The sequence below is a fragment of the Aspergillus ambiguus genome (assembly GCF_047715705.1).
Source record: "Aspergillus ambiguus strain CBS 117.58 unplaced genomic scaffold BDV59scaffold_16, whole genome shotgun sequence".
Classification (NCBI taxonomy): Eukaryota; Fungi; Ascomycota; class Eurotiomycetes; order Eurotiales; family Aspergillaceae; genus Aspergillus; species Aspergillus ambiguus.
In genome coordinates, this window is record NW_027395529.1 from 467,451 (window position 1) to 490,655 (window position 23,205).

General features: G+C 47.8%; 7 protein-coding genes and 2 non-coding genes across 9 annotated transcripts; 6 read left to right on the top strand and 3 right to left on the bottom strand.

The window, feature by feature from the left end:
* Positions 1 to 999: 999 nt before the first annotated feature.
* BDV59DRAFT_207964 (ketopantoate reductase family protein) lies at positions 1,000 to 2,766 on the bottom strand (the record flags this gene model as incomplete). The annotated part of the gene is made up of 2 exons (XM_073695113.1): positions 1,000 to 1,092; positions 2,035 to 2,766. The coding sequence occupies 2 exons, from the start codon at positions 2,764 to 2,766 to the stop codon at positions 1,000 to 1,002; spliced, it is 825 nt and encodes a 274-aa protein (XP_073547944.1).
* Positions 2,767 to 4,563: 1,797 nt separating this feature from the next.
* BDV59DRAFT_193344 (3-methyl-2-oxobutanoate hydroxymethyltransferase) lies at positions 4,564 to 5,535 on the top strand (the record flags this gene model as incomplete). Its single annotated transcript, XM_073692206.1, has 2 exons — positions 4,564 to 4,836; positions 4,900 to 5,535. The coding sequence occupies 2 exons, from the start codon at positions 4,564 to 4,566 to the stop codon at positions 5,533 to 5,535; spliced, it is 909 nt and encodes a 302-aa protein (XP_073547945.1).
* Positions 5,536 to 6,591: 1,056 nt separating this feature from the next.
* On the top strand, positions 6,592 to 9,864 carry BDV59DRAFT_33085 (glycoside hydrolase family 55 protein). The gene is made up of 4 exons (XM_073696213.1): positions 6,592 to 7,314; positions 7,373 to 7,711; positions 7,770 to 9,480; positions 9,582 to 9,864. Exons 1-4 carry the CDS (start codon positions 6,706 to 6,708, stop codon positions 9,770 to 9,772), a joined length of 2,850 nt encoding a protein of 949 aa, XP_073547946.1. The 5' UTR covers positions 6,592 to 6,705; the 3' UTR covers positions 9,773 to 9,864.
* BDV59DRAFT_33086 (uncharacterized protein) lies at positions 9,865 to 10,346 on the top strand. The gene is made up of 2 exons (XM_073696214.1): positions 9,865 to 10,271; positions 10,324 to 10,346. Exon 1 carries the CDS (start codon positions 9,956 to 9,958, stop codon positions 10,211 to 10,213), a length of 258 nt encoding a protein of 85 aa, XP_073547947.1. The 5' UTR covers positions 9,865 to 9,955; the 3' UTR covers positions 10,214 to 10,271; positions 10,324 to 10,346.
* Positions 10,142 to 11,627, top strand: BDV59DRAFT_33104 (S-adenosyl-L-methionine-dependent methyltransferase). Its single transcript, XM_073696215.1, has 4 exons — positions 10,142 to 10,294; positions 10,347 to 10,859; positions 10,938 to 11,284; positions 11,333 to 11,627. The coding sequence occupies exons 1-4, from the start codon at positions 10,253 to 10,255 to the stop codon at positions 11,502 to 11,504; spliced, it is 1,074 nt and encodes a 357-aa protein (XP_073547948.1). The 5' UTR covers positions 10,142 to 10,252; the 3' UTR covers positions 11,505 to 11,627.
* Positions 11,628 to 14,228: 2,601 nt separating this feature from the next.
* Positions 14,229 to 15,335, bottom strand: BDV59DRAFT_207968 (zinc-binding alcohol dehydrogenase family protein; the record flags this gene model as incomplete). Its single annotated transcript, XM_073695114.1, has 2 exons — positions 14,229 to 15,119; positions 15,190 to 15,335. 2 exons carry the CDS (start codon positions 15,333 to 15,335, stop codon positions 14,231 to 14,233), a joined length of 1,035 nt encoding a protein of 344 aa, XP_073547949.1.
* A 290-nt stretch (positions 15,336 to 15,625) lies between these two features.
* BDV59DRAFT_178607 (phenylalanine--tRNA ligase) lies at positions 15,626 to 17,370 on the top strand. Its single transcript, XM_073689802.1, has one exon. The coding sequence runs from the start codon at positions 15,649 to 15,651 to the stop codon at positions 17,221 to 17,223; it is 1,575 nt and encodes a 524-aa protein (XP_073547950.1). The 5' UTR covers positions 15,626 to 15,648; the 3' UTR covers positions 17,224 to 17,370.
* Positions 17,371 to 17,676: 306 nt separating this feature from the next.
* Positions 17,677 to 17,774, top strand: BDV59DRAFT_t91. Its single transcript has one exon. It is a non-coding gene; the product is annotated as a tRNA-Ser (tRNA).
* Positions 17,775 to 21,574: 3,800 nt separating this feature from the next.
* BDV59DRAFT_t93 lies at positions 21,575 to 21,655 on the bottom strand. Its single transcript has one exon. It is a non-coding gene; the product is annotated as a tRNA-Ser (tRNA).
* Positions 21,656 to 23,205: the final 1,550 nt, after the last annotated feature.

The window sequence follows — 23,205 nt, forward strand, 5'->3', positions numbered from 1 at the left end:
TGTTGCCAGTATGTATATTGTTCAATGGGTCGTTGGTTCTTGTGACAGTCTGGGTGAATGGTCATTGCGTCATTTGTCATTGCTGAGGTGTATATATCGGTGTATTCAATGCTATGTCTAAGTTCCTTCCTGACCACTCGTCGTAGGAACTGCCATCTAGTTCGAATGATGACATTGACTGTTCTGAGGGAATGGACTTTTTCTATATAATGGTACTCCCTTTAGTCACTGAATCCGCACAGTCGCTACCTTCCCTCACCACGCCTTCTTCTTGCGTCGTCCGCCTACCGCCCAAGCACCGCTTTTTCAATAGAGCGTATAACAGCACCTGCAAGCATCTTGACCGCAAAAATCTCGCCACCAGGGCCTGCCATGCAGACAACAGGGCCTATCCAAACAGCCGGCGCACCCGCAATGGACATACAGCAGTATATCAAACTTACGTACCCTGTATCAGTAGTTCTGCTGGTATAGTATCTTATTGCTTTGCTCTGGATAAGAGCAGTAAATCCCTAGTGTGTGATATTCTTTTGGATATTGAAAAGATAATACCTACTAATAGAAGATAAATAATTGCCCTGAAAGGGGCCGTTATACGCCCAGGGGCATTGACGAATCTCAGGTATTCTAAAGCAGGTGAGTTAAGTAGTGATGCGAACTAGTTACAAGCAAGGGTCGTACCCCGAAAATCTAGCAAGCCCACCGACTCCGTGTGCCCTTTTCACAGTCGGCAATGACGGAGTACTCTTTGCGTACATAGTAGCGATGGATGATAGGTTTGAATAACGCTTGGTTTTTGAACATGGGTTTTACTTGTCTCTTGGGTCAAGTACGGAGCAACTCAGGACCGGAAGGACTACTACTTCCGAATCCCGTACGGATCACTGCAACTACGGCAGCTAGAATTTATGGTATGACTGGAGAGTAGAAAGGAAGCTTGATCCCCTGGCGGACTTCTGGGGTTCCCAACTACAAGCTAGTGGCCGAGAAAACAATGCCCTAAACCGAAGATATAAAAAGCAGAAATTCTCTCAACCTCAACCCCTCCACAACAATAATATTCTTCTCCCTAGAACACCTTTCCCTTGGAGGCTTTCCGCGCCGTTTTAACCTTAGCTCTAAAAAAAAATTAAGTTCCAATAGAATATGAGGAAGCTCTGTTTGCCCTTGAGCTGGGTTATAGCCCAAATGACCGACACTTAGTTACCTTGGAGTATACTCAAAGGGAGCCAATATTTTTGACCCTTTACCTCTTTACTGGTCGTATGCGGAGGTATCCAGAGTTCAAAATCCCTGTGGGTGCGTTACAACCCTGGTCTCGCGCCCATCTTTCATCTATCGAAATCGCCATACTTTTCTCACTCATCAGTGGCGGTCAGTAACACTTTTGGAAGACGAGCAATAACTAGCGTGCTCAATATACTCGAGCCTGCAATCAGCAATCTCCTTCCCAGACCAGGAGTTAAAGTAAACAGGTTTGCAACCGAGAAAACTAACGTAGGAGGCGCATTATGGATCGACACATAGGAGTGGGGCTGTCCGTGCTTCTTCCCCCACGCGGTCCGCGCCGCAAATTTAGATATAGCAAAAAGGCTATGAAGTAGCAGTCAGGTAATAACTCCACGTTCTTCTAGCGTAAGATTCGTTGGGGCATATTATCGGAATTCTTCCGATCAAAATATCACGTCATCCTGGGTGATGCGAGATAATTCAACTTAATACTTGAGCTATGTGGTGATTTAGGATGATTCGACATCACCAATCATCAAACGGCAGTTTCGGGATAGCTAGTTTGCATTCGAACGAGCATTTAGCAGTCAAAGGACACAACAACCTGCCTACGGAAGGATGAGGCGTCTTATGCACCAGAAACGAAGAGTAAAGAGAGGCTATGCTCGTTGTTAAAGGATGCAATTTTAGCGTATCTGCATGCTAGCCATTGAAGCTGTACCTCGTTGAAGAGCTCTAATGTTGAATTATTTGGGAACCTCCCTGGATTCTCCCCGCTCCGTGCCCTGGATCTTGGCCAAGTACGAGGTGTTTCAGTATAGAGTTCGCCACGCATTCAATACCCAGCTCGTCACCTCTGCGAACAATATAGCCATTCAGATACTCGATTTCCGTTGACTTTCCTGCCTGTACATCCTGCAACATGGAACTAGTATTGTCCGCGGTTTTGGAGGCGACTCGCGTGATCAGCCATCGTAATCGTTCTGGCGGAAATCGATTTCGCACATCCAGAATATCTTGCAGCTCAGGTAAAGCGCAAAACACGCTCGAGATCTCTTTGAGTAACTGCCACATAATGCGCGTACTATTATAGTTGTGGATAAGCTCCCCGTTCTTGCAGTTCATAACGGTAGTTAGTGGATTGATTACGGAGTTCACGGCGAGCTTGTCCAATTGATGGAGTTGAAATGAAGCCGGCGTCTTAGAGACTGCCATAAGCGGTGAGGGAGAGGTCAGGATACGTAGGAGATAGTCTGTGCTTGGGCCTATATCCATGTCCTTATCGCGTATATCACGGGTTTTATTAGTAGGCAACCCCAGAATGGTCGCCCCGACGCCGTGATAATAGACTTGGAATGCTGCCTTATGTGTTAAGCCATGGGAAAATATACCGCATATGTAGTGTGGACGGTGTCGTGGATCGGGAAAAACTTTCTGATTGACCTCTTCGACAACTCCTAGGCCATTCTGGAGAAACAGCACAGTAGAATCGGGCGTCAAGCGATGGCAGATGGACCTAAGCGCTCTCGTCGTCATAGGGGCCTTGACAGTAACGATAAGGCACTCGATTGGTTCCTTGTCTTCCATTAAGTGATTTTCTGACGTTTTGACATCTTCATCATACACTCCGTGACTGATATCCTCTATTCTGCGCTTCTCGGCATCATCCATCCTGCTGTGTGGAATGGTATACCATGTTTTATCATGCAGAACACTGATATCGAACCCCGTCTTGCTATCATCGAGACCATTTTTATTGACACTCAGGCAGTTATTCGCCCTCCAGGCTTTGTATAGCTCCAGCCTGTGTAGGAGGAGAGTAATTGGAGGGGGAGATGGCTGACTGGCTAGGGAGTGGGCCACAAATGTTCCGACGTTTCCCATGCCTAACACATGAATACGTCCTGTTAAGCGGCGTTTCCCGCCATTTTGTGATACATCGCTGTCCTGTATCCATGTTGACAAAAGACGCCTTGTGAACGTTGCTGAACTACCTGGCCGTGTGAAAAGCCTAGTTTGCGGCAACTGGGTATGCCGTACTATGTGAGACATTTTGGCAGGAATGCGGAAAACTTGGTAGGAAGCTGAAAGAAGCCAATAATTGCTGGCTCAAAGCGTCAAGGATGTTCAAGCCGGTACCTAAGTACGATAATAAATCCAATAGCTGTATCAGAAGGAGGCTCCTAGGGCCTACTCGACGATGGACAACTAATCAGTTGGCTATTAATATCACCGAGATCGTTGGGAAATGGTCTGGGGGGCGGCACTGGTTGATACTAGTATGGCATCAACTAGCTGGTCCCAACGAAGTATGTTACCCCCCTATGCTTCTAAATATCTGGAAGCGGTGAGTTACCGCCATCGAGAAGAAAATGCTACTAGGGCCATCCCGACTATCATAACCATAATTAAACACGATTGTCGTGTAGGTCGCGCTTGCGACAAGTCGCAAGATGATGGATATTGCGTCCGCATGACAACAACACATTCCTATCGGTGTCAAGCACTATATTTCAATACTCCTGTTGCAAGTTACCTTCCTGTTCGGTATATTTTCACATATCATACTGAATTTTCGGAGGCTTATTTTGGCGAGCGACAGATGAAAATGATGCAATAAGGAAGAAATTCATCTGCATAGTCTGTATTGACGATCACCAGGATAACCATAATTATTCTACCCATTAATCGAGATAAAGATCTCATGATCCATCGTGGTTTTAAAATAGATAGATATATCTTCCCATGAACCAAGTTATCCTTTAATGGTGCGTATCTACTACACAGGGTATATTTGGTGGTACTTGTGTAAGGGGCAAATTTTTGGAACGAAAGGCCCAAGATACTGGTTTGCGTTTGCAGTTGTGGAGCAGCTCTTTTACATACTTTGTTTGGGGAGATATGGATCGGCGTATTCTATTCTGGGACACCTGCATGAACTCTGTAGACTGGTAATGCGCAAGACCAAAAGGACGATTATTCAGAATGTATAGCTATGAGTATCAAAATTATCGCTGGAGAAATGTGCATAAACAGTGGAATATGGTCTCCTCGTACAACTATAAAGGCTGGGCTAGTCTCCATAGCCTCACGTCAATTAGAGAATGATACAAACCTTTCATTTTGTCTTGGTTTTGGCTTCTACATCATCCTCAGTTAGCTGATCACGAAATCACCCAGTCACGGACTCTGAATTACAACATGACCGCCTTAAGATCTTGCTTTCGACAGAGGCAATTCATATCACTCCTATCCTCTTCTCGGACTCTACCATGCACCAGAGTCACTAATAGCTATGCCCCTCAAATAGTCTCTGTGCGCAATAGTACGCAGATGTCCTTTCGCAAGGATGACACTCCCTCCCGAAAGGCCGTAACTGTTCAGACAATTCGCAGGCTATATAATAAAGGAGAGCCGCTTACTGCATTAACCGCATACGACTTTTCAAGCGGACTTCTCGCCGATGCTGCTGGAGCCGAGATCATTTTGATTGGAGATAGCTTGGCAATGGTCGCTTTAGGATCAGAGGACACTACTGAACTTACGTTAGACGAGATGATAATTCACTGTCGCAGTGTGTCTCGAGCCGTCAAGAACGCTTTCACGGTTAGTGAACCATGTGCCATATTGCTGTTGGAACACCGGCTAACCTTTCACCGGGTTGAATAGATCGGTGACCTTCCAATGGGATCCTATGAGCGCTCACCAGAAGAGGCTCTAGGCGCAGCTATTCGGATAGTCAAGGAGGGCCGTGCAAAGGCTGTAAAACTGGAGGGAGGCGAAGAAATGGCATCGACTATCAAACACATCACCCAGGCTGGCATCCCTGTGGTGGCACATATTGGTTTAACACCCCAACGCCAAAACTCCCTCGGCGGCTTTCGGGTACAAGGAAAATCGATCCATGCTGCCACAAAGCTCTTGCATGACGCCCTTGCAGTGCAAAATAGTGGCGCTATCATGACTGTTATTGAGGCTGTGCCAAGTGAAGTGGCAGAAATTGTCACTAAGAGACTCCAGATCCCAACAATAGGCGTAGGCTCTGGAAACAAATGCTCCGGTCAAATATTAGTTCAGCAGGATCTGCTCGGTAACTTTCCGCCGAGCCGACATTTGCCGAAGTTCGTGAAACAATATGCTGATATCTGGGGTCATTCTGTTAGAGGGCTGGAAGAGTACATGCGAGAGGTCAAGGGAAGAGATTTCCCTTCCATGGAGCACACTTACCCTATCTCCAGTGAGAACTTGGAAGATATCCGACGTGGTATGGAGCTAGTAGACGGGAATTCGGACTTGGGCAACTAGTAGATATAGTCCATTTGTCTTTTTGAGAATGGCACTCTGTTCATCCTCAAACAAACCGCGTTTTTCTATAGCCCATAAGTCTTCAACAGCACTCTAGAATTCGCAAGGTTTTTCTCTGAATTGTTGCTTGATACATAAATTGACAGAGGTCCGGGATTTATTCACAGATTCTCTTTTAAGACAACTGCTGGCAGAATATAGACATGCCACGAGTTGCCTCATCGGAAAGCTACAATATTTCAGTATTTATTCACTGTGTATATGAGCATAGCTAAGATTTTTATTATCTTACTCCCTAAGAAGTTGAATTGTATTGAAATCTCTATAAACTAACTTATGAGAGCTTATCTCTCTCTGCTAGAGCCACAAAACTCTTAGTATAATATACAGTGGATTGATTGCTTTAAGATCAATAAATGAAGCCACTTCCAGGTGTACCCAATGCATATATGGAAGTACGGATGACTATCGGAAAACTGGCGCCACCTGAGGGGGTGGCGGCCTCCCCCTGCATTTAGAGCGAAATAAAGGGGTCGAGTCTAAGAATTGCAAGATCTCTGTGCACTGTCCCAGCCTGCCATTGCGGATTGCCTTCCAAGAATTCAAGAGACTCTACGTATATTATCCACCCATTTGTAATCTATGGCAGGTTGGGAGAAAATCCCAGATACTTACCCACTTCCACGTACAACCATTTTATCCACTTTGGAGTGCAAACATCTTGAATATGTTCGTCCCCTTACGATAGTCAGCCTACTCCTCATCCAGCTAAGTTTGACCCTCGTCACTTCCGTCACGGGCAGAATTGCCGTGAATATGCCCTCGTTCAGTGTAACGTCGTGTTTACCTGGGAGTAGTCTAATATACTCGGAATGCACTAAATTGGCACCGTTGCACCTACTAGTGCGGTGTTTTGTCATTTTCAGGCTGGCCTCGGCATAAAAGGACTCTCAATTGCCCTGTAATAGACGCCTCATCTGCCATATGTCCCTTGCCTAGTGCAGGCGAAGTATGCATGATCAGGAGGATAGAGGCTCCACGTGCAGATGACCTTGGGGTGGACTAGCACAATTGGCATATATAAGTACCCTAGTCAGCGGTTTTTATTCTGCGTTTCCTTCCAAGCCTCGCCTCTCCTTTATTTTGTATCCAACATTCTGGTAAAATTCAATGTACCTTCACCGTACATCCGCCTTCGTGCATCTTTGGGCCATCTTACTTTGTGTGGCCTTTGGATCTCATATCCCACTCTATCATAATTATCGACGCAATGCAGCACCAGACAAGACTATTCCAGCAGCCTTAGCCTCCCCGGCTCCATTATTGACTGCACTAAAGGATGAAGGCGCTTCCCTTTCACCTCTTCTTCGCAATGCAACTCAGTCAGATGTCGACAAGGCCCGGGCTCTGGTTGATCAGGCCATCCAGGAGATGCGCATACGCAACAAAGCCCGCGTCATGCACCCAATCCGTAACAGTTATGCATCGAATCCTAGAACGGCCGTCACCAAGAGAGATGGGACCACTCTCAAGCCCAGTGAGCTCGAATTCCTACTCAACGGAACTGTTCCCGGCTACAATGCGCCGGCGCCAGCTCTTGTCAATATCACGGCAGATATCAAGTCCGCTGCTGCACTCCTCGCTGAGCTTGAAGCTGTAAACAGGATATCCAGAGGCCCCAGCACTCCCAAATTGAAAGCTCGCGCCAGTAGCTCATCATGGATGGCCAGCATTGGACGCAAGGGCACAATGCCGCTAGGACCAGACGCATCATACCAGGTATGCCAGACAACCTCTGTATCAGGGGAGCTCTCATACTGATAGGATCATAACCAAGGTTTTCCGCAACGTCATGGACTACGGCGCAGTTGGTGACGGACTAACCGATGACACTGCCGCTATTCAACGCGCAATTGACGATGGTAACCGCTGCCGTGAAAATTGCTACGGGTCATCCACTAAGAATGCAATCGTTTACTTTCCTCCCGGTACTTACTTGGTGTCATCATCAATCCAAGTTATATTTGGCACACAACTTGTTGGTGATCCTTTAAACAAGCCTACGATTCTTGCCGCATCAACATTCGTCGGATTGGGAGTTCTTTCAACCGACTATTATGTTCCTAACGGAGGTAATGGTGCAGATGGTGGTGCTCTAGAATGGTATATTAACACGGTGGGTAATGCATCCTTTCTCTAAATGACGCCTCTTTTGACAAAACTCTTATGTTTAGGCCAGCTTCTACCGGCAAATCCGAAATTTCAAGATCGACATCACGGCTACTGACCAAGGTGCCTACGTAGCCGCTATCCACTATCAGGTCGCACAGGCTACCTCCCTCCAGTTTGTTGATATCGTTGCCAGCACGGCAAGCGGCACGACACAACAGGGAATATTCACTGAGAACGGGTCCGGTGGACACATGGCAGATCTGACCTTTACGGGTGGCGCCTTTGGTATCTGGGGGGGTGACCAGCAGTTCACAGCCCAGCGCATCACCTTTACTAACTGCAAGACCGCGGTCTACATTAGCTGGGACTGGGGCTGGACCTGGAAGTCTATCAGCATTAACAATGCCGACTACGGATTCCAGCTGGTAGCAACCTCGGGCGACAGCGCGATCGGCTCCGTCTACGTCCTTGACTCGGTGTTCAGCAATGTCGCCACAGCCATGCAGATAATGCCCAGCTCCACCAGCACGGCCACCGGAACCACTGGAATCACTCTTGACAATGTTGCTTTTACCGGAGTAACCAACGGAGTCATTGATACCAACGGAAAGTCCTACCTTGCTGGCAACGTGGGCTCTGTGGACTCGTGGGTTCTGGGCCCTCTATACTTCGACGGAGTCAAGCAAGGAAACGCCGTAGGATTCAAGTATAGCACTCCGCGAAGGTCAACTTTGGTGTCTGGCAGCAACTCATTGAGCGGTCTGCCCAAACAGATGTTCTTCGAGCGAGCTAAGCCCCAATATGAAAACATGCCACCTTCGAGCTTTGTGCACATGAAGGACTATGCCACAGGCGACGGCGTCACCGACGATACGGAAGCGTTCCAAAACGCCATCAACTCCCATGCAGACGGGAATACCGTTATCTATGTGGACTCCGGGGCGTACATCCTCACCGACACAGTAACTATCCCACCCGGTGTCAAGCTCGTTGGTGAGGCCTGGGCGCAGATAGTTGCGTCCGGCTCCAACTTTGGGAACCCTAGAAACCCTCGCCCCATGCTCAGGGTCGGCAACACCGGGGACACGGGCAGCGTCGAAATGCAAGATCTCATTTTTACTACCCTTAGCGCCACACCTGGTCTTATCCTCGTGGAGTGGAACCTGCGTGCGGATAGCCACGGCAGTGCAGGCATGTGGGATTGTCATGCACGCCTAGGTGGCGCGACAGGCTCCGACCTGATGTCGGCTAACTGCCCAGCCTCTTCAACCTCCGGAAACGGTAATCCCTGCAAGGTTGGTTCATTGATGATGCATCTGACAGAGTCTGGTTCCGCCTACGTTGAAAATATGTGGCTCTGGGTGGCTGATCATGATCTGGATGACCTCGATCTGTCCGACAACAATAACACCATGACCCAACTGTCGGTATACAATGCACGAGGATTTCTGGTTGAGAGCCAGTTTCCAACGTGGCTATATGCCACGGCCTCAGAGCATAGCGTCTATTATCAGTACAATTTCTACAAGGCGAAAGATGTCTTTGCTGGCATGATCCAAACAGAAACACCCTACTATCAACCAGTGCCGTTGCCCCCTAGGCCATTCCCCGATGCTCTGGGTGATCTGCCATCAGACTTAGTGATTGATTGCAGCGACAGTTCAGTTGCTGGATGTGACGCTGCGTGGGCCTTAATCATCCGGGACTCAGAGAACATCTTCATTGCGGGTGCTGGGCTGTACTCATGGTTTCAAAAATACAGTCAAACTTGCGGTAAGACCTTACTTCCTCTGCCTCTTGACTTATCCGTTTTATCTCAACTCACAGACATACGGTGGAATTCTTGGCTAACAAATTTCTTTTACTGTGTATAGTCGATAGCATGAACTGCCAAAAGAATCTCATATATATGGAGAGTAACTCCAACGTCACAATCCAAAACTTGATTACCATCGGCTCGGAAAACATGCTTGTATCCGATGGAGCTTCTGTGTCTAGCAAAGACAACCTGGCTGCCAACTTCCACCCTTACTGGTCGCAATTGACGGTATTTGATCCGAGCTAAGTGATGGGCCTGCAATTATACAGGTTTTCCATCGAATTTGCTTTAGTTTATAGGGATTTATATATGCAAATTCCCCTGAAGTTCATACTATAATTCTTTTGACAATCCATAATAGAGACATGCGTGATAACAGTCGGGGTAGAAAAAGATGATAACTGCTCATGATCTACATCCGGGTCTATCATGATACTCCCCCACTCAAAGATTACTTTTGAGCCCCTCCTTTCTGCATCTCCCATCTCACAACCCTCACACATTCGCAAACTTTGGCCGAAACGATCAACAATGAGTAACACTCTCCCTAATCTAGCAGCGCAAGTCCTCAGCGCCACTACAACCGTTATTGACTTTCTTGTATCCAACGGCCATCCGCAGCCCTCCTTCAATGTCGATGCCCCACCAACATTCCCTCCTGCGCCATCTGAGGTGCTGCATGCATGACAACAACTTCTAGATGCGGCTCAATCCATTGTCGACCTGATGGTTGGTCCCGCAGAACATCTTCGTTGGTTAGCCACTAGGGTGCCTGGCTCATTACCATGCCAATCGACTACCCGGTATTGACAGCCACCAGTACCACGATATGTCCAGTCTCCGCTGGATATACCACTTCAATATTGCCTCCGCTGTCCCTCTTGATCATGCCGTGACGTATGCAGAGATTTCAGCGGCAACCGGCGTTGACGAGGATCGCACGAAACGCATGTTGCGACATGCAATGACAAACCGACTCTTCTGCGAACCGGAACCCGGGATGGTAGCCCATTCTGCGTGTTCAGCGCTTTTGGTTCGATCCAAGGCGTTGAACGACTGGGTTGGTTATACAACTGAGGAAACATACCCTGCGTCGGCCAAGGTCGTCGAAGCGCAGGAGAGGTTCGGTGCGAGCCAGAAAGCGAATGAGTCCGCTTATAATGTCGCGTTCAGTACTGAGAAGCCTATGTTTGCTCATCTAGCTGAGTTTCCGGATCGTGAGAGACGCTTTGCAAATACCATGGTGGAGATGACATCCACTGAAGGGTATGGCATACATCATCTGGTGAATGGATATCGGTGGGAAAACGTAGGGAATACAACGGTTGTGGATGTATGTCTGCTACTCTATCCATTACCCTGCCCTCAAGGGTTATTTTTTTCCCCTGTTATCCTGTCTGATGCGCTATAGGTTGGAGGCTCTACGGGTCACGCCGCCATCGCCATTGCGGAGAAGTGCCCGAATGCAAAGTTCGTGGTCCAGGATTTGGCAACGGTTGTTGAGCAAGGTAAAAGGAATCTTCCCGAACGGTTAAAGAACCGTGTTTCCTTTCAGGAACATGACTTCTTCACCACGCAGCCGCTATCAGCTGATGTATATCTTCTGCGATTTATTTTACACGACCATCCCGATCCTGTTGCAACCAAGATAGTGAAGTGTCTGATCCCGTCAATGAGGAATGGCTCACGTCTTGTTATTAATGATGGTGTCCTTCCCGAAGCCAATAGTGTCCCTAGGAGCGAGGAGAGAATTGCCAGGTTCGTAAACTATCTTCTACCCCAAGAATGCCCTCGCTGATTGCTCAGGATAATGGACCTTGAGATGTTGACTACGTTCAATGCGCGTGAACGACCTTTGGCTGATTGGGTCAAGTTGGTTTCAAATACTGATACTCGTTTGAAATTCCGCGCAGTTTCCAAGCCGGAGGGAAGTGTGATGTCGGTTCTCGAATTCGTCTTCGAGGATGACAATGAATGAAGTATATCGAAGTACAAGTTTTATCTCAATAGAGTTGGTTCAGGCTAGGTATGTCGTGTTTTTTGAATCATGTCCGTATGTTACAGAGACTAAGTATTCATAACGGCCATAGAGTTAGCTGAGATTAAATAACATATTACATATTACATATTGTACACTTTGCATTTTCATTGGCTGTACGCCATAGCACATCTCGTGAAGCGTATTAATCAAGATGTCATTGCTTGTATCCAGCAAGAATTTGGCATAGAATAGAGATGCACGGCTTCATATTGTAACTTCTAGGCTGCCCTATATATCCATTAAATTGAGGAATCAACGTTCTGTGTAGTAGATATTTTGATGACCTGAGCACCGATCCCTACAATACCTGGCGCCTGCTATCGTACATGATGAAATGTTCGGCTTCTCAGACTTAGCACCCTTCCAGATCTCTGCCTCGCCAGCTCCGTAGATAAGTCCCACGCAGATGTTAAAGAGCATATTGTGCGCGGCGCTGGCTCTTGGTAGACATCGCTATGGGAGGCGGCTCACACGTCCTCTCCAATGGCTGAAAAAATGAACGGTCTGTCACCGGAAGCTCTTCGATGACAGGAGCTACGTCATAAATGGCACCGGCGTTGGTCACCGAGGCATGGCCATTTTACCGAAAACTTGGAAGGCCTGCTGTATAACATTCAAGTATTGAATCTATCTCAGATACATATAGATTGCCGCTTTCGTTGGGTTCTGATTTGAAGTTTGATCAAATTATCCTAAAGCTATATTCTACTGCATACCAGTTGCTGGCTAATTCAAAGGCTTATTGTCTTTTTTAATGATACGCATATGACCATCATATCCTCATATGTGCAATGCGTATAAAGAGGTTCTCCACCTGAATCTCTTCACTCTCACCAGGTTATGAGTCAAGTCATGACGACAATTGCGTTAGTTATGTAGGTAAACAAGATGTCCATCGTTATAAGTAATCCATCTTAAAACATGCCTGATACAGTTTTCGCCTTGTTTTGTGGCGTTGTCAACGAATCTAGTTGAAGTCCCTTCCATGGAACCGTCGACGGTATAGAGGCTATTTATACACCCACGTCGGAAATGCACATCGATAAGGATAAACCTTGGCTATGTACCTCCTCATATGAGACGGCATCTCCGTGCAGATATATTTCTCTACTAAATCCACACTAAGATTATCGCCATGCAGAGCACACAAACACAATTCAAGGAGAAAATATCCCATTTTCGAGTCATTGAGCATACAACTCGATGTCAGAGCATTCGAGAGCGTCCGGGCGCCGTCAAGGCTGGTCATGAAAATGAGCTCAGGCTTGCAGTAAAGCAGTATATTCCAATTGACAACCCCTATCCGAAACATGGTGATGTCACTATAATTGGTGCTCATGGAATTGCACTACCGAAAGTTCGATCCCTCTCTGCTACGGTATCTTTCCTGAATCGCAACTGAACGTATTTTAGGAATTATATGAACCTCTTTGGGATGATATTTATGAAGCCCTACGAAAGCGCAATAGACGTATTCGATCAATTTGGATCGCAGACATAGCCCATCAGGGACAGAGTGGTATCCTAAATGAGTCGATCCTTGGGGATGATCGTAAGTGAAAATAGACTTAGGGTGTTATCCTGCAATCCTAACTAAACCTTTCCCAGCTGGCTGGTTTGACCACGGACGGGATCTTCTGTCCATGATAAACCAATTTCAAGAACAATTCTTGCCCCCACTCGTCGGGATCGGGCACAGTGCTGGTGGATTACAATTGTAAGTGCATCTGAATCCCATGATAGCTTCAAAGTAACATGTCTAGGGTATACCTCTCTCTAATGCACCCGTCCCTTTTCCAAGGTCTTATCCTGCTAGACCCAGTGATTGACCGCGGAAACCCGTGTCTCAAATACGCACAGATGTCCACTTGTCGACGTGATTGGTGGCCTTCACGCAGGCATGCTGCAGAGAAATTTAAAAAAAGTCCACTCTATGGAACATGGAATCCCCGTGTGTTCGACAAATGGATTCAGTACGGGCTCCGCGATTTCCCCTTGCCAGATGGAACTGGGCCACCTGCCGTCACGTTAACCACAACAAAAGCACAAGAGGTGTTCTCGTATGTGCGCCCATCCTATATTGACCAGCGATCCGGGCTTCCGCGTGGTGTTCCCGAGGATGAAATACACCCAGATGACCACGATGGTTCACCCTTCTATCGTCCTGAGCCCTCACTAATATTACGCCGTTTGCCGGATATGAGACCTGCCGTTCTCTATATATTCGGGGCGAATTCAGATATCGAATCCCCGGCTAGTCGTCGCAGAAAGTTGGAAATAACTGGAACGGGTGTCGGGGGCAGTGGCGGTATTACTCGTGGTCTTGTGGAAGGGGTTTCTCTCCCATGTGGCCATATGGTTCCGCTGGAGCTTGTGCCTGAGAGCGCTGAAGCCAGTGCTTCTTTTATAGATGCTAAATTAGGCTCTTGGGAAACGCGGACTTCACGGTTCCAAAAAAATTGGGAGCGGGTTCCTCATCATGAACGAGTGAGTGTTGATAAGCAATGGGCAGAACATATGCGTAGCTTGCCTAGAGTATCCAGAATTTGAACTTCTCGATTAGAATAATCACTGAACCTAGCAGTCATCGCCTGTTTTCTGCTGAGCTCTGGGTGACGTTCAAGATAGTAGGTAGGGAATAGTATTCGATATTTAACCGGGGCCTACACCTGGGGGTTGATAAATACTTTCTTCCCACTGACCTTTCCGTCAAATAATAAGTCCAAAGTCTCTTGTACCGTTCCGAGCCCTCCCGAAAGTTGCAAAGCAGGATTGGAGTATATACTCCCACTGCTCAATCCAACAGGCAAGTATTCTCCAAGATACCACTTCCTGGCTTTTTCATTCTGCGGATCGGACACCAATACTTCAGAGTAACCAAACCACCGTTTCTCCACATTTTTTGGTAGCTGACCGTCTACAGGGGTAGGGCTCGTGGAAAAGAACAGCCCCCCATTCTCCGCAAGCAGTTGTCCCATGAGCCGCGTCACCTCCGGGGAACCGATAGCGTCGAAGATCCCGGCGTAAGGTTCATGAGCATGGATATCAGTGAGAAGCTTGTCTTCTGTCTGAGTATGGTCAATGATTACGGATGGGCCACGGGCCTGAACCATTTCCCAATTCTGCGGCGAGGACGTAGTCACCACTTCGTAACCGGCATCCGAAGCATACTGCACGGCAAGCGCACCAACCGATGATGATCCGCCGTAGACGAAAACTCGCCGACCGTTATTCTTTGCTTTCCCCGTTACTGGCGGAAAGTCCAGACCCATACAGATCGACAGCGCGGCCACCACAGTTGACAGGTTGGCAATTACTCCAGCAGCGTTCTGGAACGAAACATGTGGCTCAAGTCTGACCAGGTTCTGCTCCAGTGCCAGAGAAAACTTCTGAAAGGCGCCGAACTTTTTATCGCCTCCGGTCCATCCCCAGCGTGCAACCGCGACTCGGTCGCCTGGCTGTACGGATGTCACTTCTGGTCCAACTTGGAGCACAACGCCGGCGAAAGTAAAGCCGGAAATAGCCGGATAAGTGTCATTTAACATGTCCCATCTGGGTTGATTGGATATGATAATGCAGTATCACATTGGTCAAGCAGGAAAGCCTGAAGATTGGGTCTTACTTTTGTATCTTGGACTCGATGGGGTTGAAGCTGATGGCTTCGTTCCGTACCAACACTTGTCCTGGACCTGGGACCCAGGTCTCAACCGATTCCACAACAACTGGGGCGTGGGCTTGCTTTATGATGGCTGCCTTATTGGTCTCCATATTATGAACCTTGATGGATGTTGGAGGAAGAATTGAGGACGCGAACCAGTCTGCTTATATAGATGACATAAGCGGGATATGGCACTGCACATGAAGTCTGACAGGATATATATACCTGTACTTCTAGCTGACAATTACATTATACATATCTATAAATCTATATAATCATGATAGTAATACCTCCATAGTTGGGTATAATCTAGATGTAGTATGCTCGGCGGCACATTTCCCCGAGCCGAGATGTTTTCATGCGACTTCAACTCCAACTCCCTCCAGCTTCTTCCCTCTCCAATTGCCTTCCACCCCCACGACCATGCGTCTTCTCGCCACCGGGCGAGCTCTGCGCTCCAGCAGCTCCAGGTGGTCCGTCATAACCACCCGCAGAAGCCTCCGCATACCCTTCTCGCACCCTCCCGCTCCACTCACCCTCCTCCGTCGGGACTGGAGCTCAACCGCCGTCCGGAGTGTACAAGACGACAATGCCAACAAGACAAAACCAGGCACCCCTCTTCCCCAGAAGAATTCCTCCATGACCATCGAAGGCCAGTCCTACCGCACCGACGAATGGACCAACACCCCGGACACGATCCTATCGCACATCGGGCGCCGACTCTACCTCGAAGAGAACCACCCGCTCGCGATCACCCGCAAGCTGATCGAAAGCACATTCCCGGCACCCGTGTATGGAAACTACACCGAGCGCAACCCGGTCGTCTCAACCGCAAACAACTTCGACGTGCTGGGCTTCCCCCCCGACCACCCGGGCCGCAGCCGCACCGACACCTACTACATCAACGACAAGACCGTGCTGCGCACGCATACCAGCGCCCACCAGCAGGCGTACTTCCAACAGATCAACCGCAATGAGGCCGTCCGCCCGGAGGAAGTTGGCTACACCGTCGTCGCCGACGTCTACCGCCGCGACGCCATCGACCGCAGCCACTACCCCGTCTTCCACCAGATGGAGGGCGCCATGCTGTGGAAACGCCCGGACCAGAACCCGCTCGCGCACGCTCAGCAGACCGCCGCCCGTATCCAGCACGACGTTAGTCACATTCCCGCCCACGACGTCCCCGTCGAGGATCCTAACCCCACCACGCACCCGTTGCGCAACCCGCTGCAGAGCGCGCACCACAGCGAGGAGGAGGCCGAGGCCGTCGCCGCGCATCTCAAGCGGTCTCTTGAACGCATGGTGATTAAGATATTCACAGAGGGCAGCAAGGCGGCCGCCGCCGCCGCTGCCGCCGCCAACGGCGAGACCACCGAGGCGCAGCCGGAACCGCTCAAGGTGCGGTGGGTGGAGGCGTACTTCCCGTTCACCAGTCCGTCGTGGGAGCTGGAGGTGTTCTGGCAGGGCGACTGGCTGGAGGTGCTGGGCTGCGGGGTGATCAAGCAGGAGCTTCTGATCAACTCGGATGTGCCGAACCGCATCGGGTGGGCGTTTGGGATTGGCCTGGAACGCATCGCCATGCTGCTGTTCAATATCCCCGACATTCGGCTGTTCTGGTCGCGTGACGAGCGCTTCCTGTCGCAGTTCGAGGCCGGGCGGATCACCCGCTTCGAGCCCTTCTCCAAGCACCCAGCCTGTTACAAAGACGTCGCGTTCTGGCTGCCGTCGGCGGCGGTCAGTGGCGGCAGCGCTGCAGGTGGGGCGCTCCCGGTCCATGAGAACGACATTATGGAGATTGTTCGCGGCGTGGCCGGTGACCTGGTCGAGGATGTCCAGCTCATCGACGAGTTTACGCACCCGAAGACGAGCCGGAAGAGCATGTGCTACCGGATCAACTATCGCAGTCTGGAGCGGACGTTAACGAATGAAGAGGCAAATGAGTTACATGACCAGGTTCGGGAGAAACTGGTCAGTTTGCTGGGGGTGGAATTACGGTGATTTATGTATTATATTTACAACTGTACAGTATTATGAATTGGAAGAAGATGTACCTAGGTAGCACCCAAGAGCGCTTACGTGGATACAAGGCCTCCTAGTCACTGGACTGAGGCTTTTTGGCCTATTGGCAAAACAGTATATCTATAGCTTTCTTCACTTATTCTGCTTCTGCTACCGCCCACCTCGATGCGTTCTCCGTCTACAGAGTCGGATGTTTAGTCAAAAATGGTGGAACTGATGAAGTGGTAATATGGGAGTCTCTGTAGAGCGGATAGGCGGAGGTTGTGATCGATAGGAAGTAACGCAACTGAGGCGAATTAGGCAAGATGAACGAATAGTCGGAGAAATAGATGTGATAGAAAGCAAAGTATAGCGGATTTGGCAGATTTTCAACCTCCGTCAGCAGCTCTGGAGTATGGCATTCATTTACACACCCAAATTTCCACATTCAATGGCAGTTTGGCCGAGTGGTTAAGGCGAGAGACTCGAATAAATCCCGACGTCGATATCTCTTGGGTTCGCCCGCGCAGGTTCGAATCCTGCAGCTGTCGACATTTTTTTTTTCCTCCCCATCCTTCATATGCTGCCAAACTCTACGCCGAAATGGACAGACAGTACCTGATTTTTTAAATTAGGAAAACTAGGCTTGTACCAAGTTCTTCGTCGCAATCTCCGGGATAGAAATCCTTCTGCAATATAAACCCTATTGCGTACCCTCCAATCGTCCAAAGTTGTTACGGTATTGGCGTTAGGCCTTGACAAGGTCTGACGAGGAGTTACTTTATACATAGTCCGATCAAACAGTGCCACTTACCAGCAACACAACTGCCTATAACCCACCGCTTCGTCTAGGCAATTCGCCAGTCATTTCAATACCGCCATCGTTTCGGTCAGCAGCCCAGCCAGAGTGTCAGGTCAATTCATTAACTTCTCCATTTCTACCCTCTTTTCCCTTACGCATTCCGTCGATCTACAAAGAAACAAAACTTTCCGTTCAGAGGCATGTTTGGTTGATTTCTGCTGGAGGCTAACATGCTCCAACATCAACTGGCGACATTGGCACCCTGTCCATGATTCCATCACTTTCTGACTGGATGTCTCATCTACCCGTTTGTACACAGCACACATAGCACCTTGGCTACTTGCAAAAAGAGTTCCTGACCAGAGAAGCCACTTCCTCTCTCCCCATCCGCTTAGTGTCCTTAATTATGGCTTGCTGCTCTTAATGCTTCATGCTCTACACTTAAATGATAGGCAAGGTTAAAACCAAACTGTGCCACCGACGATATAGGCCTAAATCATTCATGCTACAACTTACCATATGTAGGATTTTGATTCACTTGATTGTTTATGAATGGATACACTAGGCCAATTGACAGCTGCTGGGGAGGAACGCTCTCGCTCCACACACATACTCGTATGAGACAGATTCTGATACCCCAGTGGATGCCAAAAAAAAGAGAATGGCACCCGGGGTTTTATCTTTGCCAGACTTGGTCACTAAGTCTTCTTGTAGTTTCCCCCACACACACACTCCTTCCTATACATTTTGTCCTGTACTCTGTGATGGCTCCTTCCATAGTGGAATTTCCGGTTGGCGTTTATCGACGGAAGTTGCCTCTGAAACTTGCCATTATTCAAGATGAGTCATTTAAGCCTCTATATAAGGGCTTTAGGCCATGGGGAATCTCTCTTTCTTCTTCTTTTCTTCTCCCACAGCTAAATGTTCTTGTCAAGGTGCCGAAATCAATCGTTATCTTTCTGAATATATCGTAACATACTCATCCATCTTGTCTATCTTACATGGCTTTCCCTCGCCCAAACTACCCTCGTTACCGCGCTTAAAGCTGTCATCAGAATGCTAAGTAAGACTTTTTGAACTCTGTATTATTTATAGACGCTGGTGACACTTTGGACTTCAGATTCGCCACGCAGTCAATATACCCAATATACTTTCAACGACCATCACTCTAGTCAACAAAGTCAACAGCCCAGGCGCTGATCCACTCATTCAAAATATCTCCTACAGAGCTGTTATTGATGCGTTGGACGGGCCAAATGCCTTTACTCAGTTGGCTTTCAATACTATTGACCAACGGATAATCTCCCTAGAGGGTAAATTCGTTACAGTCGGTATGTAGGCGTGGCCAATATTTTCTTGTATGAAACCTCACTCGTTAATCTAACAAACCATAGGCTCAATAGAATCCGGCTCTCGCAATCCCAAGAGACAGATCCCTAGCCCCGACACAAAGGTGGGTATTGTGATGGTTCTTTCCATGATGGAACTTCCCTTCGAATTTTATCGACAGAGGTTGCCTCTGGAACTTGCTATTATTCAAGATGAGTCATTCAGGCCTCTATATAAGGGCTTTAGGCCATGAGTATTTCTCTTTCTTCTTCTTTTCTCCGATAGCCAGATGCACTTGTCAAGGTGCCGGGATCAATTGCTATCTTTCTGAATAGACCATAACACGTATATGTGACTACGTGATAGATAACGGTGATCGGTATTACTGGCGCGGCTATGTTGGCGAGTGGTTCGACCTTGGGCAGCGAATCCCGCAACACTGTCGAGCTGTTCGGAAAGATGAAATTGGCACGCTCCACTACTACATTATCTGCAAGAAATCCCATGCAGGACATTGGCAAGCAAGCTTTGTCCGATCATGGAGTATCTGCTTTCGCGAATGTACCGACGAGTCAACACGAGAAGCCTTTGAGAATATCTTAAAGATGAATTTTGCCCGTGCCTTTCAAACCCTTTCCTCTTCCATACTGGAGGAGTATTTTGGGCCATGTCCGGAAGAATAATACGCGAATGTCGGCATTAACGTAACTTCTCCACTACTACAAGGGAGAGAGCGCTCTCACCAACTATCCGGGGCACATTTTCTAAGCTCTTGGGAACCTCTCCTGATCCGGACATTCAGGAGTGGCCCAGGTTCCGGGCAGAGCAGCGGATACGATGCAAGAAACAAGAATCGCTATCCAGGCCCCTGGTACATCGGCGGATGTCAAAAGAAGAAAATCATATAGCTTTTCAGTACGCGATTAGAAACAACTTGGTCTTGAAGAAGTGCTATTGTGGCGTGAGGGAGAGTAAGTTCCATGGACATCGCGCGAAAGAGTTTATGGTTCAGAGAAGTCTCAAATTGGCTTCTGAGAAAAGGCAACTGCACCAAGCCTGACCTGGCAAGTCCAGTACGCACTGCAAAGGCGGCGCGTGGAATCATCCCTGACTATGCTCCAGGTTATATCTACGAAGATGGGTCCTATTTGCCATGGGGCCTTAAAGAAAGTGGATTTTCGAGCTCGAATTCGTTGATCTGGACATACAATTGTCAAAAGTACGAACTGATTCCTGAGAGCTTCCAGGTCATTCCTCATGCTGAGGCGCATACTGGGACCCTGTCTAGATACACGAAAAGTCTTACAGATAATAGCCGATTGCGAGCTATTCTTCTCTGTGGCGCGGAAGCAGAAGCCGTGGCCTTATCGGAAGATTATGGCCTCGAAGAACTTACTTTGATGCTTCAAGTGTACAAATTCAAAGCCTGATTGAAAATATATGGTCATGCTATCGAACGCATATAATTGAGGTCTCCTGTTCCACTTTCAAACCTTTGGTCAGATGAAAGTGCCAGCGCTGCGAGGATAAACGCAATTTTTCGGTTCGTTGCGGCGATAACCAATATTTAGCACCGGCCTTTTACCAAGCCACTCTCAGAACCGCCTTCGTCATCCGTGGATGGGATGACGAAAGAACGGAGAGGATTGAAGAATTGCCAACTGAACTCGATAAAATTGACCCGACCCTCAGGGCATGGGGTTGAACGACTGGATTTACTACCACAGAAGATATTCGGCGCCTAGCGCAAATTGTTGGATGGTCGCTAAAATATGGACTTCTTATCCTCTCGCTCACTCTCCCTAGGCATCCAAGGCTACACGGTGAACGTTGAATCCCGGATTCTCGTCAAAGATGCCGAGATGTTATACCCAAGGGCATTCTCAACAACGTCCGTACCCTGGCTCACGAGCTTCAGGCGAAGTCAAATGCTGCACAGATTGACTATGGCAGTGCAAAAACCATGTTGAATACTTCGGAAGTTCAAGAGACTGTATCAGAGAAAGTCTTGCTTGAGGCAACGCTTGTGGGGTACCTATTGCCAGTGAAGATGACGTTGAAACAGAGCATAGTATGGGACACAAGCCTGTCAGTAAAACACCAAATCCTGACGAAATGAGATCCTTAGAACACAAATGGATGGATGTTTGACAAGCAAGTACATCCATGGTGTGTGAGAGGACTAAAAAAAGATAAAATATAGAATAAATGAAAAAATATCGTCAGCGACAGGATTCGAACCTGTGCGGGCGAACCCAACAGATTTCTAGTCTGTCGCCTTAACCACTCGGCCACACTGACTTCTTATAAAGGAAGTCTTAATATTTGATAATATTACCCAGTTAAGTGCTGCGCTTAAGATTCAGTCACGGTTCGCATACACCAGGTACTCCGATCAACCCTTCAATAACTTCACCGATAATTATTAATGCCAATATATCGTAGGATACATGTTATTCTTTAAGGAATCCCTATATGCACAAATTGTGTTGATGCTATAGTTTCTTAGTACATTGGTAAAGAAATATATATATCTCTCCCAACATGCGATGTCAACTAACCAGAGCAATACGCTAATACGCTGGTTTTATCTAAAATTAACATGTAAGGATGTCGTTTTCAACATAACCCAACAAATACCAGATGTTGTTATCGTAGTTCCACTTAGCAAGAACGGACACAGCAAATACATAGACATTTCTTCTCTGACCGTAAATCTGTAAAAGCCCCAACAGAAGGAGAACTTATTATTCACCAAAGCAGATTTCCGTCTCAATATGTTGGAAGACTTAAACATAACGCACTGATTATAAGCCTAGAGTCACATTACACAGGCTTGAATAGTGGCATTAGTGAAGTTTATCCTACACTCCTCTGTTGTCGTTTCAATACCATGCTACTGTATGTGTATACTCCAACTGTCGCGTCATATATGCGTCCATTCAGCCGCTCTTGCACTCCAATTACAATTCTTCCCTAATGTTGTGTACCCCCGAGGGGACAGATCTACTTCCCGCGCAACTCTGCATGGCAATATGGATCTAGAGTATATAAAAGGCCACATCTAAGCTAGAATTGAAGTCAGCAGGAATGAGTGAGTGCTGATCATACGCCAGACTTTGTTTAATCACCGCCCAAATCTCAATTAATCTCCTCATGACCTCTGATCGGCCACCCCTTCTGCAACAAGTCGATATCTTCCTGGTCATCCTCACCTACTGCCAGGAGGTAATCGTTAAGCACACCGACCATCCGGCGGGCATCCTCATACTGATCATTGCTAATCCAGCCATCTTCGCTGGCACCCCCAATTTGGTCCCTCCACAGGCCCACAACCGCATTCAGCTGAAACCACAGTTCCTACTGCCCGAAGAATTATTCCAATTCAGCATTGATGAAATGGACAGTGCATGGTAACACCTTTGTATCAGGAAAACCAGGCCAATACTCAATTATGTGGAGTATAGGGCCCGGGCTTGCTCTTTGATTATATCTACTGATAATTAAGGTTTTAAGCATGATATATTATGGATGGCCTAGAAACGCCCTATTTATGTACTTCTGCTGATTCGCTGCTTTTGCATTTCTGCCCAGACCCGCATGGTGATATACTCTGTAATTACAAACAAGACTGATTCATTGACATCCAGCATTCCGTGCAGTCCGGCTATGGAACCCTGAGAGACTTAGCATTTCAACGCTAGATCTTGGAAGACGGTAGTTCATTACTACTGAATCTCTGGTTGCCAACAATTAAGAAAATTTGGTGAGATCTTAGCATTTTTTTGAACTAATATAGTAATGGTTCTTCTTGGGTGCCGCAGGCTGATTGGCGTCTGGCTGGCGGACCT